This window comes from Apteryx mantelli, chromosome 10 (assembly GCF_036417845.1).
Source record: "Apteryx mantelli isolate bAptMan1 chromosome 10, bAptMan1.hap1, whole genome shotgun sequence".
Classification (NCBI taxonomy): Eukaryota; Metazoa; Chordata; class Aves; order Apterygiformes; family Apterygidae; genus Apteryx; species Apteryx mantelli.
Window position 1 is genome coordinate 584,305 of NC_089987.1, and position 16,434 is coordinate 600,738.

Genomic DNA, 16,434 nt, shown 5'->3' on the forward strand with positions numbered 1-16,434 from the left:
GTTCTGTCTTTCCTCTCTGATTTTGCTGGAACAGCTCACTCCCAGGGAAAAAACAGTAATTTTGAAATCTAACGTGTCTGCATCTTTGTATGGGTGGGCTACTGTACAGTTCAATGTAAAGTTTTACAATCCCATTATGTACAGAAAAGCATTCAGAGAAATAACAACAAAATACGGTCTGTGTGAATGTATCTATGTATATCTATATGTATATAAAAAAAATTTTCACCACATTTGGGGAAAAGCATAAAAAAAAATGAGGACATAAAGAATATAAAAATTGAGAGAGAATGAGAAGACAATGAGCGGGACAGCACGTGTGAATGGGAGGTATGTGGCTGCTCAGATTTATGGCAATTCGTACCTGATTGTTCATACTAAAGCCATTATGGGATGATTAGAGAAAAAGGTGAAGCTTTAAGTCCAGTGAAAATCAATAGAAACGTCTGGAGCAATTCTGCTGCACGAGTGAAAGGACTATTTACCGTATCCGGAGCTCCTCTTGGGTTACAGCCCACAGTGTTCAGACCAGGGAGGGGAAGAGGATGGGGAATGAGAGAAAAATAAGTCAGGAAAAAGAAGGTGGTTATAAAGAAGATACACAATGAGGTAAAAAAGAGGAAAGAGAAAACAAGATGGAGTCACAGGCCAAATACTGCCAGGGATGAAAACCTACAATGCCTCCAAACACTGTCTGGCCATTTGTGTGGACAGGTACATACACAACAGATTTCTCCTTTAGCCTTCTCTCTCTTTTCCAGCCTTGAGTCTGCTTACAGATCCCAGCATTAACACATACGGAGCATAAAAACATGGAAACAGCAGCCCTCTTCCTCTTTCCCTCCCTGATCCATCCAGTCCACCCAGCCCTCTCAGTGTCAGGATCAACGCACTTGTCTGAGAATACCAAAAGCCTTCACGTTCTTCTGCAGAATCTTGTAAGATGGTTAACAGACTACCTTATGGAAAACTGTTTACAGTGGCAAATACTATATTGTATGAACACCTTCAGCAATGCCTGTTGAATTTTTATGTGTAAAAGTATCACTGAAACACATATGCAGTGCTGTAAGACATATAAGCACCCATTAAAGCACCTTGAAATGGAGATTTACTGGCCTGTCACTTTAAAAGAACACATTTACTAGCAGAATGCAAGTTGAAGAGCTATACAATGCCAATGAAACTGGGTCCCACTTGAGAGATCTGAGGGCAGCTCTTCTCCAAAGGATCCCAATCCATTGCACTTAAAAACAAATTTTTCTTTGTCCCAACATTTGGGCCCTGAAGAAGGATTAAGCGAAGCCAACCCTTACCTTATAGAGCTTCAGGCTGGCCTCATGCCTCGAGTTCACGGTGTGGAGACGCAGCTTCTCTAGGCTGTTGGTGTAGTAGTCGCAAGCATTGCATTTCAGATGTACAGGATTCCCAATGGCCACGCACTTCAGCCTCCACTCGTTGGCTTTGCCACCCTCCTTGATATGTGCTACCAGCTGGTATTTCTGCACGTGCTTGTCCGTCTTACAGTGGAGCTGGAAGTTTGCCTTGAGCTGCGTGTTGTAGCGGCACAACTTGCACTGGTACGAGTCCCCCATCACTGCCTTCCACTCATCTTCAGGGAGGCTACGCTCCACGTTCATGTGGAGGCCCAGCATGTCCAGATTATCTGTAGTGAACTTGTTGCACACAGCACACTGGAAGAGCTTCAACGACGGGTCATTTGTTTGTGTGAAACTCTCACCCAAGTTCATTAGCTCCTCAGACACCAGCTGTCCGCCACCTAACCGCATGTCCAGGGGGATCTCTCCACCCACTGCACGAAGGAAAAAGGGGAGAAAAACATCAGAAGAGCTAAATTCTTTACTTACCAGGAGAAGAGAAGCACAGAGCAGAACACATGCTCTCAGTGCAACGGTTACACCCACCAAACCTGTAGCAAAAGCCAAGCACAACAGTCCCTTCACTTATTCCTCTGTGCTGCTGGTCGGTACCATATGCAAAGGAAAAGGCAGTAGCAGCCAGCATGTATTTTGCATCCAGTGGAAAAGGAGTGCAGCAGCCCTTGCTATCCACCTTGTAAATGCCAAGCTCTGAAAGAGAAGTACCCAGCCCTCTGCCCATGAAAAGTGGCAAGAAAACCTACTTCCTGCACAGTTTCAGAGGAGGAAAATTTCATGAGTGTTGCACTGAAAGTCCCTGCAACCAGGTCAAGAGAGCTAGACAATACTTTACTCTGTTTTTTTCTTGCCAACCTGGAAAAGCAAGAAATGTTACTTCATGCAGTATCTGAGCGCAGTACCTGCCCCCCAAAACCAGTGATCTTGGCCACAAATCCAAGTGATACGAGTACTGCAGTTAGGTTACTGTGCTGCAGTCAGAAGCAGACAACAGTGCAGAAAGAGGCAAGTACAAAAGCCTATCCAAAAGCGTCCTGCAGTATTAGGCCTCATCTCTTGTCCAAGAGAAACAATTCAGAATGGTAGACAGTCCGCTAAAAACAGTGTTGATAGGTGCACTGTATGCCCAAGGAAAAGACAAGCACTGTTAAGAATAGGAATGCAAGAGCATGTCAGGGAAAGCCAGCAGGAAGCTTACTATCTTTAACTGTCACAGATCTGCTCTTCAAACCAAGAGCCAAACTCTATTCACTTACAGCAAATGAATACAGCAAGCTCTGATTTACATCAGAGTACTTTGAAGATGTGGACAGAGAGACTTTCTTCTAACATTAACTTCTTGTGCCAAAGCACAGAGACCAACCACCAGCCTCTCCCTAGGATCTCTGCTCCACCTTGCTCCCTTTTTCCATTCCGAAGACATTTGTGCACCTCCTGCAGCTTTTTCGTATTATACCTTGATCTTACGTCACAGCTTGGCTTAAAAGCTTATTTTATCAAAGCAACCTTCAGGTCAACAGTTACTCAGTCAATCGAAAACAGAGATTTTTATTTTCTTAACTTTTAGCTTCCTACATTTCAATCTGCTGGGAAAAAGCCAACACTGGGAGGACACTCACAGCTCAGGCAGAACCAGAAGCCCACACTAGCCTTTCTGAAAGCGTATCACCACAGCCGGTGCAAACTGGAGCTTTGGGCAGGGTCTGTCTTTCCTGCAGAAATGCAATGCCACAACGTTCAATACAGCTCTAGGCAGGAAGAACTGCAGCTTACAAGACAACCTGAATGCCGAGTTTGCTAGAGGAACAGTACCTTGCTTTCACCAAGCGTGTCTTGTACTCACATAGAGAAGAACCGGTTAAGAGAAGGCAAGTCCTATTTGGGTGCACTACCATTCCCGTGTGCCACCTTCTCAGAAGAGGAACTTGTCTTTCCATCAAAGTAGTCACAATCCCTTTTTTCCCCCCATCCGCTCTAGCCCGGCCGCCAGTGCCGAACTATGCCCTCTGTACAACTGCTTCTCTGTACCTGCTCACTAACTATCCCAGAGGCGTGAAACCCACCGTTTGCCTTCTCCAGTCCATACCTCCTAATCAATGATTTTTCTAAGCCTTCCTCTTAGGATACATCCTGAAATGCTTTCTTTGAATCAGTCTATCCTAAAAACACCATGTAGTAAAAACCTGAAAGTAGAATCTTCTGAATTATTAATATTCAATTCAAACCCAGTTTTGGACTGAAGTGTAAAAATGAGAAAAATCTGCTTCACCTCTAGCAGTTTAATAATGTGTGTGCGCATATAAAAAAAATCTGTATCTGTATCTCCCTATATAAGAGACACAAATGTACAAGCAAGCAAATAACACGCAGACAACTAAAAATGAAGGGTCTAGAAGTTAAGATGCGCTCATGCAGAGCAAAGCCACTCCGATAGGATAAATCTTTTACTTTGGAGTCTAATAAGCTGAGCTTGTGTCAAGTGCTTATTGACATGGGAAGGGCCTCCCTCCGTGATCCCTAGCTCAAGATTTGTAACCATCAAGAGCACAACGTAAAAATCACTCTCTATGCTCACATTCATTCAAGGCCTTGTCATGTGCTTTAAGAGACTTCAGCTAAAATACTCCCAAACTTCTCTCATGCCAATCTCCCTGTATTTAAATAAAGGAGGGGCTATGAACTCCAAAAGGGGCACCTTCCAAGAAACCCACCATGGACGACACTATAAATTTTATACACAATAAGCTACATTACAAATGGCTGGCAATTGTATCTTTTGGCAACCTGGAGCAATTGAAAATGCACTGAAAAAATTATGTCCTTGACTTCCCAAAAATGCAAGCTGGGACATCACAGAGAGACAGAATTACTTTAATTTATAGCCACTTGAGTTCCTCCATTTTCTTTTTCACTTTTTTAGTATCTTGTGTTGTTGTTCTCTCGTACGACTTCAAAGTCCTTCTGGACTAATAATAAGCTGTACTAAGAATAGCTGAAGGAAAGGAGAACATGCATGAGACCAATGAACCAGTAATGCAGTGCATCAGTAATAACAGCATCAATGGATGGACAAGGTTATAAAGGGCAGAGTGCAGCACAGAGAAATCAGTTCAGAGGAAAGCAGGTAAAGTGGCAGATTTCTTTCCACATGCTTTCTCAAGGCACTGTGAAAAATTCTCAGCAACAGCAAAAAAAAGCAGAGACAAGAGTAATTTCAGTTAGCATCTGCCATGCTGTAAGTGTTGTGGTGCATTTTGTTATGCTTCAGCTTTTATCCTAGAGTGCTATGAAGTTCAAATACACAGGGAGGCAGGGGTACTCTTATCAAAAGGCTGCTGTCAGGAGCGTTTTGACAAAAGCAGCACGGTGGAAGTGCTTTGAGGGACGTGGCTCTCCATCCCACTCTGAGTCTAACTCTTGGGCTAAATTCTGTGGGGATACAGAGTGCCTTTTCTGGCATCTCTCACACTGTGCCAAGCACAGTGCCAACACAAATAAGACGAATGCTTGTTTTCAGGAAAAATGCATGTCAGTTTATTTTAAAGCGCTTTTGTCATGAGGAGAGAAATGATCTTTTCTCCCTATAGCCACTCTTCTTCAGTTTAATAATTCCCCTCCATTCAAGCCTTGAATCATGCATCTCATACTGGCGTCAGAGGAATGGTTTCAGCTCGATCTCTTCAGCAAGGGAAAAACATCCCTTTTACAGGAAATCATCACACCTTTCAGAACTTGAATACTTTTTCCTCTCGGGGCAACACAACACTTCCATAACAAAGCAACTCAACATCTACCTTTGAGAGAGCTAACAACTGATCAGACTCTCACAAAGCCACCCGCCAAACAGCATTCAAGTACCTCACCAAACCAAGGGGAAACATTAGGAAACATTTGGAAAGCATCCTTATGTCAGTAACGATGAACATTTAGCATCTGTCAGCAAGAACCCATACCCACTGTTTCATTAGCTTCCTACCAAAATTCTTAGAGAATGCACAAAAAGTGACATGGTTTTCTCAGGATGAGAAAAACTGTTGTGGGGGGAATGCAGAAGAGAGGTTTCTACCACAGAGTCTTCATCCTTGATTGAAGCCACATTACGACAGGCTGCAAAGACAGCACTTGGCACGCAGCACCCTGCCGCGCGTGCAGGTTTCCACAGTCCCGCGATCACAACCCCTCCCTTACACGCAGACACTGTGCCACAGGAAAGAGGTTCAACCTCACCTAGAGACGGAGCCATTGTTGCCATCGGGTTGGTGGGATCCAGCTGGAATCCCCCCATCATGAACTGTGCATCAGAGGAAGTGCTGTCCATCTTCAGGTTGGGAAGATTCATGTTCTGCGCCAGGTAGTACTGGTAGAGCTCCGCCTCAGCAGGGGACGGCAGGCTACCGAGGCCCAAGTGCCGGTTGTGTTGGATTTGGGACATGTTTTGCTGAAGCAGCATCATGTTGTGCATGTGCTTCTCACTGGTCATGTGAATACGAAGGTTTCTAGCTACATTGGTCTCGTAGTCGCACACCTCGCACCGCCATGTCGGTTTGGTTTTTGGTTTGGTGGGGGAGGGGGCCCCACAGGTGCTACCAATATTCGCTGCTGCAGCAGCTGCAGCTGCTGCTGCAGCTGCAGCTGCCCCAGCAGTGTGGCTGAAGACTTGCTCTCCCCCTCCATTCTGCAGGTTTTGCATGTTGTTGAGATGCTTATCAGACTGCATATGAATACTGAGGTTGCCTTTGGTAGTAGTGGAGTAGTTACAGACCTCGCAGCGGAAAGGCTTGTAACCACAAGTGTAGCTCTCACCCCGTGCCAACCGCGGGTGTGGCTGTCCACTTTTGCAGTAGACACACGAGCCACCCGGCTCGGGATGTTTCTCCTTCATGTGCGCCTCAAGTGTCTGCTGGTACTTGTAGTGCCAATTGCACTTGGGACACTTGAGCGTCTTACATGAGTTGCGAGAATGCATCATAGTCATGTGGCCACCTAGCGACCGCGAGGAGCCCAGGACAGTGTCACACTTTGGGCACTCCACGCCACTCCCCGAGGGGCACTCCCCACCCCCAAGTTCACAGAGGGGGCCAGCATGCTGGTGATGGGAGATGTAGCTCCCGTCCTCGCCCTCCGCACTCTCATTTGGTTCTGGTGCTGTGGCATTGTCTTTATTGGCACTTTCATCGATAAAGTCCAGCCTCCTGCTGCCCTCTGCCACATTGGCTCCACCGCCCTCATTGTTAAAGCTTAAGTGATTCCTCCTGTTTGCACCATCAAAGACAAAGGAAGAAGCAGAATTAGAACTAGTAGAAGCTGTGCCCCGCGACAGGGTCTGGAGCACGTTAGGCATTAAGGGAGAGTTAGAAATGCTTTGGTTTGAGAGAGCAAGGTCCTTTTTGCTGCTGCTGCCTGACACAGCCCCAGATTCCTCCTGGGGCCTGTCCTCCAATTCATCCTCCAACTCACTCGGAAACAGTCCTTTGCAACCCTCATCATCGTCTTCCTCTTCCTCTTCCTCCTCTTCCTCTTCCTCCTCCTCCTCCACATCCTCCTCTTCTTCATCCTCCACCTCCTCAACGGGCTCTGCCTTTTCCGAGAGGCTATCCTGGTCACCCATTTCTTGCTTCTCGCTCTCTGCTGCCCCAGGGTCCTTTCCCTCTGAGGATTTGGTAGGGCTGGAAGCCAGCGGGCCCAGGGGGACTGAGGTAATTGGAGTCTTCAGAGCCGAGCTGGTCAGCCCACCAAGGTTCAGGAGCGCACCAGGTGCCAAGATGCCTGACTGTGGCTGCTCTGTTCCACTGGCAGTCCCGGCCTGGAGAGCCTGTTCACCTTCCATTCGAATGCCACTGAATTTACCATAAAAACTGTGTCCAGGGCCTATGAGGTTAGCTGCAGAAACAAGAGGGTGTTGAAAGGTTTTGTTTTTTGGTTCCAGAAAACTTACAAGGGGTTCCTTGTCCTTGCCTATCCCTTGGATGATAGCGGAGATGTTCTTATTGCTAAGAATTTTCCGCTCTTCCTCACTCAGAGTCATTCGGTGATCATGTACCGCATGGGTCACAAACGAGCGGACATACCCAAAGGAGAGCTTACACAAGAAACACATCAGGATGGGCTTTCTCTTCCCATAGAGCACAAAGCCATCAAATTTGGACAGGTCCACATTGTTGGGAACATCTTTGGATACACAGGAGCTTTTGGCAGAACCGTCGCTGTTCAGGTAATCCTTGTTGCTTTTGTGTCGCACATCGAAAACGCGGAAGCTGTGCAGGACGGGGCTGATGCCCGCCAGGGCTGAGGTATTCGGGAAGGACTGGTCTGAGCCCTCAAACCATTTCCCGAAGGATGAGGCTATGTGGAAAGTATTAATGATCTGTGGGTAGACGGGTGCGGCAGAGGAGGCTTCTCCTTGCTTGCCCCCAGCGCTGGGTAGAGAGTTCATGAAGAGCGAAGGAAGAGCCCCACTGCCGTTGCCATTGCCACTGCTACAGGCTCCCCCACTTTGGATCAGCTGGCTGACGCTCTCAACGATGTACGCCGAGCCATCCGGCTGGTAGACGATTTCACCAGCCAGGTTCTCCACATCACTCTCTTCGTCCCCTTCCTCGCTGCTGTCACTCCCGCTCTCCTCCTTCAGCGGAGGGGGCGGGCGGGCGCTGGTGCAGTGGTGCTCCATGTAGGTCTGTAAACTGGCGAAGGAGGCCGAGCACTCGTTGCAGCTGACCTCTTTGCTAGCGGACTCAGTGCTGGGGCCGGCTGAGTTGGTGCTGTCTGGGATGCGCTCATTAAAAGGGACCCTCAGGCTGTCTAGGGGCCCGTGGTTTTCTGCTGTGGACTGCTCCATGCTGCTGGGCTTGTCGGGGAGGTGGGTGCTGTTGAGATCAGTCCATTGCTGGTGCTGAGGGATGCCACAGCCATTGTCCTTCCCGGAGATGACAGGCGAGTCACAGCCCTCCATGGTAAGGCCTGCATGGAGCTTTCATTGCACCCAGTACGGCTTGGACCTAAAGGCGGACATGGGGACACGGGAAGGGGAGAAAGAAAGAAGAGAGGCAAGTAAGTCGGAGAGAAGACGCAGACAGTTTCCATAAAGAACAGTCACCACAAATGCTGACGGACCCTGGACTCCTCAGAACCGAACGAGAGCTCACGCCCCAGGAATAAGTTCCCGAAATAGAAGGCCTAATCTAAGGTTAATGCAGAGAGTGCGGCACTGCTGAAAACAAGCAATGGAAACACGGAGGTGCTTTCTGCCTTCGCCTCCCCGACTCGCTGAGGGAGGCAGGAAAGCAAGAGGCAGACTGAAGGGACCTGGAAGGTGGTGAAAACCTCCCCCCTCCTTCCCTGAAGGGGGAATGGAAGATTGTAGGACCTGTGTTTCCACCCCCAAAAGGCTCAGATCTGTAGAAAAAACAAAATTAAATATTTAACAGAAAAGCCTTTGACAGAAACAGAATTAAGAAACTGCAACAGAGCAGGGCTGGAGCTTAAAAACTCCTCAAAAATCACGCTACAGACTCACTCCCATCCTATCTGCGGCTCGTTATGCCGAGCGCAATTCCCTCGGTCAGACTCGTTTCAGACGATTCCTTTCCGTTGGCAGCTCTGGGAACACGGAAAGCGTCCCGGGCTTACAGTCTTTACACGTTTACCTCTGTGGTAGACCACCACAACCCAGAGCAGTTCCCAAGGATCTCAAAATAACAGAATTGAGTGCGCATAGGAGATTTAATTACTCTGCTGTGTTCTGGACAGAATTTAAACTGCAAGACGTCAGGAAAGAAACCAAACAGGAAATTCCAGATCTGACAAGAGTCCATCCCGACTATCTGAAAGTGGTCAGCGCAACACGCGCCAGGAAGCCCCCAGAAACCTGGCCCCGCACAGCCTCCGCGCACAGACCGCTTCCTCTCGACCCTCACGCACCCGCGGCCGGTTTGGGTCCTACCGAGCGCAGACTCGCACCACTCCTGCTACCGAACATAACGGGGCTTAGAGGACACCCGCCGGCAGCGAGGCAGCTGGTGGGGTCTGAGCACTGGGCATCACTAGCGCCAACGGCTTCCCTGCCACCTCCTCGCCGTTTGCTGTGCTCTGCCAATGCCTCATGCACTGCAATCCTGCCCGAGCCCTTTAGGTGACCCTTCTGTGAGATTAGGTCCACCATTAGGGGTTGGAGCACTGTACTGCAGACTGCAAATTTGCAAGAGATTGCCAGTTCAGCTGCAAACCTAAGGGGAATTCTGTCTGCAAAGAGACATTGCTGCAGAGCCTCCTTCCTACAGGGAGCTCCTGTGCAAGCCAAATGGAAAGAAACAGCAGCAAAAATTAAAACCCTACTACCAACAGGACCAACCTGTGCTCCACAGATTTCCCCACGTATACAGATACAAAGCATCCCTTAAAGACAACTGAGGAAAAACTTTACGTGCAATGGCCAACTACTCCACATTTTTAGTATCTGTGAATCAAGAAACAGTGAAAGCGAAAGCCACTGGTCTAGAACATGAGGCTGCCAATGCAGTGCAGGAGTTCTTCCAAAGCAGTTTATCCTCTACCAACTAAATGCAAAGGCTGCTTTGCTTGTCAGACTATTTCAAAACCGAATACATACTTGGAGAGAGTTTTTGCTCATATTCGGTAATAAGGCTTTTGGGGGGTGGAATTTAACAATGTGTCGTTATTCTTAAACTCGATGGGATTTAATCTAAAAAATACATTTTCAGCATTTATAGTTGTATAATTCTTTTAAATCTTTCCAAAAATCTTCATCATTTATTACAGCTTCCTCTCTGTACTACACCTTTCTCACAGCTGCTCTTACTTGAACACCTTCTAATCAGTTGCCGTTTTGGCTCAAGACACCACCGAAGTTTTGGTTAGACTAGATCTATTAGGTAGGACCACCCCATCACCAGTTTACACAGAGGAGACTTGTGTCCATGCAAACTGACGCTGTATTTTTATTTTTGTTTTTTTAAGAGCTCCCTTACTTTGAAAACTCCAGTTTCATTAGCAGCTTTCTGCTGCCCTTATTCTCTTTCAACAGAAACCATCAGTGTTTTGACAAACGAAACTGCTAACTAAAGGCTAAATATTACAATCACAGTTTGAAAATTTTTCCAGTGCTTTCTAGCTTGATTTGAATCTATTAGACATGAAAAACCCTTGTGAGCTCCTTTGGAGCTCTGTGCCTGCACCACAGATAACCAGCCCTTTCACTCCGAGACAACATCCACCCGACGAGCACACATTGCATCTAACGGTAACAACGCCTGGGGAACCTTCTGTTGCACAGATACGTAAGCACTACCCAAAAAACTGGCAAAAGAGAAGAGAAAAGCATGAAATGAACCGGAGAGCTGTCAGAGAGCACCTGACCAGTTGCAGTGCTGGTAACTTAACACAGGAGTGCTGAATGAATTACCTTAATTCAAGCATAAGAAAATTCAACAACATTAGATGATACCTCTTCTTCCTAGCTGCATCCTCTACCAGTTTATTTCTCCTTATTACAATAAGCCATACTTTTTCTGATTTCCTGTCAGTACTCATCTCTTTTCCCCTTATACTGTCTCCTATGTAATTACGTATGAGAGATGCATCTATCCATAACACGTACTTATATGCCTTCACTCTCTCCAAGTCCCTCTTCGTTCACATCAACGTAAATTTATAATTTCTGCGATAATATTACAGATTAAGATTAATAGCAATATGTTAAGATCCATATGCCTGCTGTGAGGATCTCTTCTATCCTCCAAATACTGCGGCTCCTTTTGGGGGTCACTTCTGCACGCTCTTTGGGAGCGCGATCCTTAAATGCTTCTGGCTAGCAAATATTTCACAACTCCGACGCCGCTTCGCCCTGCCCTGGCTCGCCGCCTCCGTGCAGAACAGCGGCAGCCCTTGCCGCACGCGCCAGAGCGCGCTCCAGCCGCGGAAGGGAAGTGGCTCCCGCCTGCCCTCCGCCCCGGCACCGGGCTCGGCGCGTGCCTGCACGCCGCTGCTGCACGGCGGGAAGCAGCGCGATTCCTGCCGCCCGGTGCCGCCCGCCGCGCTCGGGCTCCGAGCACATCTGTGCGGCCAATTTTGTGCTCTGCTGCGCTATGGGCAAAGCTTGAGAAAAAGTACTGACAGTTACCAGTTAAACCAGAAAGTAACGTTTCTCAAAGCAAGCAGGGGGATGCTGTCCATGGAAGAACATCGCGGGGGCAATGGTTTAACGAGACAAAGCCTGCAGGTACAATATTAGCTTACAGCGTTTCCAATCCCTACTCTCCTCCGACCCTGTGCCATAACACAGCTGTCTACGTGGTTGCCCTGGGAATGAGTATCAATTTGATCTGGATTAAAAATAACCTGGCGCACCGCATGGAAGGGAGCAAGAAGGAACACAGTAATCCTGTCGCCAAAAGGCTCAGTCTTAATAAGTCACAGTTTTGCTTACCGTAGCTAAAATGACGTTTTAACACTGCACTGTAACAGCAAGCACTAACCAGCTCTCTCCCACCAAATGCTTGTCCTTAGCTATGTGTTTTTGTTAAATTGATCCCAGATGATCCTGTGTTGAGGCTGCACAGTCACCTTCCCACAACATGACATACTCTTTCTCCCTTCACTGCTACCTTACGCATTGGGAACTGGATTCCACACCAAACTCATATTGGGGGAAAAACGGAGACAAATAAGAAACTCCAAAACTCTTAATTATTGTATGCCCAGTAGGCAACATTTTGCATTTCTGTCGAAAAAATTTTTAGGAATATCTCTACAGACTTCGAAACGTAATGTGAAATGAGCACCATACTTTTAAAATGCCTAGAACAAAGCATTCAGTTTCCCAGGCTGGACAAAAAGTTCCTCCTGCGTTAGAATAAACAAATAAATAAAGATCAAAGTTAAGCAGACAGCAAAATAACAAAGCACACTGCATTTCCCGAGAAGACGTAAAGGCACAATGTGAATTCTGAGAGGCTCCAATATCCCAAACTCTGGATTGGCAGGAATTTGCCTGATTGACAGTTGGGCCAAAAGGGCTAGCAGGGCTGATGGGGCGGGAGGGTTAACAGCCTGATTGCAAAATCAATGTAATAAATGCTTGGTAAGTTACAGGAACATGCGGGAAGAGGAGGCCGCGATTGATAAAGGACTGCGGCTTTGATGCTGCACTGGGGACTTGTTTATTGACAAGAAAGCCAATCTCTTCTCCCAGCCAGGCCCGACCAGGCAAACCTGCAAGCGCTCACCAATTAATTGGTGGGCTTTTCTGCCTTGTGTTGCTTTAACGACGCTCCCCCCACTCAGCGCGTTAATCAGCTTAGGAGATGCCTCCCTAAAAGTCTTCTTTCGTCATTCGCTTTTTTGACATGGAGCCCTTCCCAGGCAGGTGAAAACTCTGCAGTCAAAATACGGCTTGCCCGCAGCGTCCAAGTCCCCAGACAAATGCCAAGCCCCTACTCAAACCACAAGTTTTCTTGCCCATTTGGTTCATCCTCATCAGAGCTATTCCCAAAGAATGAAGCTGCAGGAGGAAAAGGCACAGAAACATTTGTTTCCATTCACACAGGAATTGCAGATATCAGCCCTTTAAACCGAAAAGAGCAAACCAGACTTTAAACAGGAGTGCTATATGTTCTTATTGGTTCACTCTTACGGGCCCTGCATCTCCCTCCATCCCTGAACCCGACACTCAGCATCACTAAGTGACCCAAACGCAGGGCAACGAGAATTTATGAAGACTGACTGATCCTCCCACACACTCGCCGTCTGCGAGCGCAACACTTCCCCATCCTCTTCCCGTCTCTCCCCCCGCCCTTTTACTCTGTTTATCAGCCAGTCAATAAGAAAAGGTAGTTCTTACTTAAGGAGGCAGAAGTCAACTCGTCAGGTCGATCAGCACTCTGTCTGTAAACATGGTTTCCCGTAAAATCAATGAACTTCAGTTACAGAGAGAACAGTCTGGGAACCCGAAGACTCCCCGCGCCTCCCTCCCACCTGCCGCGAGAGCTGAGCCGAGGAGTCGTGCTCGCTCCCTGCTCCGGCCCCTTATCCCACCGCTGTCCCACGCGGCTCACAACCGCCCCCGAGCCTTTTGCCGCTCCCGGCACCGTTCTCACTGCATCGCCGACGGGCGATTCCACAATTGCCTGCTCTTCCCCCTTGACATCCTTGCCCCTCGGAGCACGGACCTGGCACCCAGTTCAACCCATTTACTGAGCCCAGTACGGTGAAAAGGGATTGGACCAATTCAAGGATCTGGACTGGTTTCTCCGGGCTCAGAAGCATCAGCCACAGCTGTCCAGAGCTAAGCTGCACGTAGACAGCACAGTGTAAACGAAAGCACTGCGCCTCCCGCGTTTCCATCAGGAGTTCCTACCAACCATGGCTGCTCCTCTCTCAACCATGACTGTCCAGAGCACAAGTGAAGCCAACCCCGCTCCTCCCCCGGGTCATCTCCTCAAACTCTGCGTTTCGCTCTTCACACAGACAGAAACACCATCTCACAGCAACGCTTCTCCCACTCGGGAGTGGTCGGTGCAGACCACCGTCCTCGACCCCCTCCCGCGTGCAGCCTCCCGCACGGGGCAGCCCCTAGACCGCGGCACTGCGCTACTCGGCCCCTCCGCGGCAGCAGCGGCAGCAGCACGGGAGGCAGAGAAAGGAGAGCGGCAGGGAGGAGGGGGTTCCTGCCGTTGCCCAGGCTTCCCGAGAATTAAATATGAACAGCCGTGCTGTGTAATTTTAAATTGTTAATTAGCACAGGGTTAATTAGGCGGCCCTTTCACAAGAGGCTGTTTGGCAGTAAACCAAGACTGGAAGCAATGAGGAAGGAGGAAAACAAAAGGAGAAAGAGACAGTGAGAAACTGTTCCCTCAGCTAATGACCCACATGGCACCATGAAAAAAAAGGGTGCCGAGGACAGGGAAAAGATACAAGCAGATGCATTACATCCATGGCCATCACCCTGGAAGATGCCCAGCAACGCGGCCCTCCCTCTGCCCACCCCCAGCGTGCTGGAGACGCGCTCGCCCTCGTGCCGAGCGGGGCCTGCTCCTCCGCAGAGCGCCCGGGCGAGCGGCAGAGTCGCGGGTTCCAGCCCGCTCCTGGTTTTTAGGCTTTTTGCTGTGGCTCCACAGAAGACGTGGCTCATACAAACACTTACAGACAGTAACAGAACTTAAGTGCTTCCCGTTATGGAAAGCTGCACAACGGCCTCTAAACTTTGTAAACACACACCTGCCTGTTGTGCCAACAGATGCCATATAAAACCATACCATAAACATATACTAAGAAACTACCCTACATTAGCTTCACTGCTACAAGCAGCTGGAGTCTAGAGCTGCACCCTGAGAATGGGGCAACTGAAGAAAAAAAACCCCAAACCAAAAAACTTCTGCTCCACCACAGAGGCAACTGCAGGTGCTTGGGATTTGGAGGGGAAGAGAAAGGGGACAGAGGCAAGAGGAGAAAAAAAGCGTAAGGATCAAGGGCAGCCACGGGAAAAGCTTAGATACTCTGGGAAAAGCTCAGATGCTCTGTGCGCACCCTTTCTCACACTCTTATCCTGGCCTTTGCAGAAGGCTAGAGCACGGCACGCATGCTAATGTTCAGGTTAGCCAAGAAGCTCCTGACTCGGGGTTGGCACTAGATGACATTTGTTCCAGCCTAAGAGCCTAGGGATGGACATCCTCAGGATGACTGAGCAGCTAAGTAAACTTCATAATCCCTAGGACCAGGTATGTTCAAAGCTTAATGCTCCTGAGAATGGGAGGTCTGAAAGGGGGGAAGCAAGGCTATTATCCTGTCCCCCTGCCGATGCAATGAACCTGGAGCACCAAAGCTTTCCGTGTTGCTTCTCAGCACCCAGCACGCCACAAAGCATTCTTTTTCAATAGCACATAGGAAACTGCATATGGAAAGACACGATCCTAGGCAATGCCTTTTATCAAGAACTCTAAAGTCAAGAAAGAACAGAATATATGTTGCCAAAGCAACTTTAATTTTGCTCCCTTATGCATATGCATTATGATACCATTCTTAATTACATGATCACACACTGCCTCACTCAGTAAGCAGGATCGTCACAAAAGAGGGTAAAATTAAGGTTGTATAAGAATGCTGTTACTTTATGGGACTTATATAGGACATTTTATTACACAAGGATGTGTAAAGTCACTTCCTAGAATATAAAGATATCGTCTTTAAATTCCCTAAGCAACAAGGGCTGGAAATTCAAGCTAGGTAGCAACACAGGGATAGTTTCAAATCTCAGTTTCACAAAATGCTTTTATCCTCTAACTTAAACAGAAGATACAGATTCTAGCTCTTCCCTGTTCATTAAGGTGCCAGAAAGGTTGGCAGATATTCTTACTACTAAAAGGAAATTGTTGACGATTCTCCAGCATGACTTGGAATAACAGGATAAAATGGTATTATCAACCAAAATGTAGGTATAATAGTGAAAGCAGATGTGTGGCTTGGAGAACAATTTCTAGTTGGGGTTTCCATCAACATTTTACATAGTCAGTGAGACTTGGGATTCTTCTTATGCAATTCCTAACAAGGAAACCAAAAACGGTGATAATATTCTCCGAGTTCAATATTTTAAAGAAGAAATACTAAACTAATTTGTCTCTTTCACACAAAAGTCACAGTTTTCACCTTCCACGCAAGACAAAGCTGCCTTTTGGCACACACCTGATCACAGCGGAGTTGCCTCATCACCAGACACGGAGTATTTGTACCTAGGTGGTAGTCCTGCAAACTCTGAGCAAGCTCTATACCCAGCCTTCTTCCTCTCCCGAGGCTAGGCTTTACCATAAAGACGACGAAAAAAGCCAAACCTCAGCTTTGACTGCTCCTAGAGTTTCTCTGCAGACACTGTTCAGAGCCAGACTGTTGTTTCTAGCTGAGCACACGGCCTCTTCCCACCCCGTTATGCCAGGGGGGAATTAGCAGGCCAGACACCTGCTGATGGAAGGAGGACCCAGCCAACGCTGACCTGCAGGTTACAACCCCTGTCGACAAGGGCGTTACTCCTGGG

General features: G+C 47.9%; 1 protein-coding gene across 1 annotated transcript in view; it reads right to left on the reverse strand.

Moving 5' to 3' along the window:
* Positions 1-16,434, reverse strand: part of ZFHX3 (zinc finger homeobox 3) — a 195,438-nt gene that overhangs the window by 121,022 nt on the left and 57,982 nt on the right. Inside the window, exons 2-3 of the mRNA XM_067302299.1 lie at positions 5,625-8,392; positions 1,317-1,813 (exon numbers count right to left, since the gene is read on the reverse strand). Of these exons, the coding sequence (XP_067158400.1) occupies positions 1,317-1,813; positions 5,625-8,346 (3,219 nt within the window). The 5' untranslated portion in view covers positions 8,347-8,392. The remainder of the gene's footprint in view (positions 1-1,316; positions 1,814-5,624; positions 8,393-16,434) is intronic.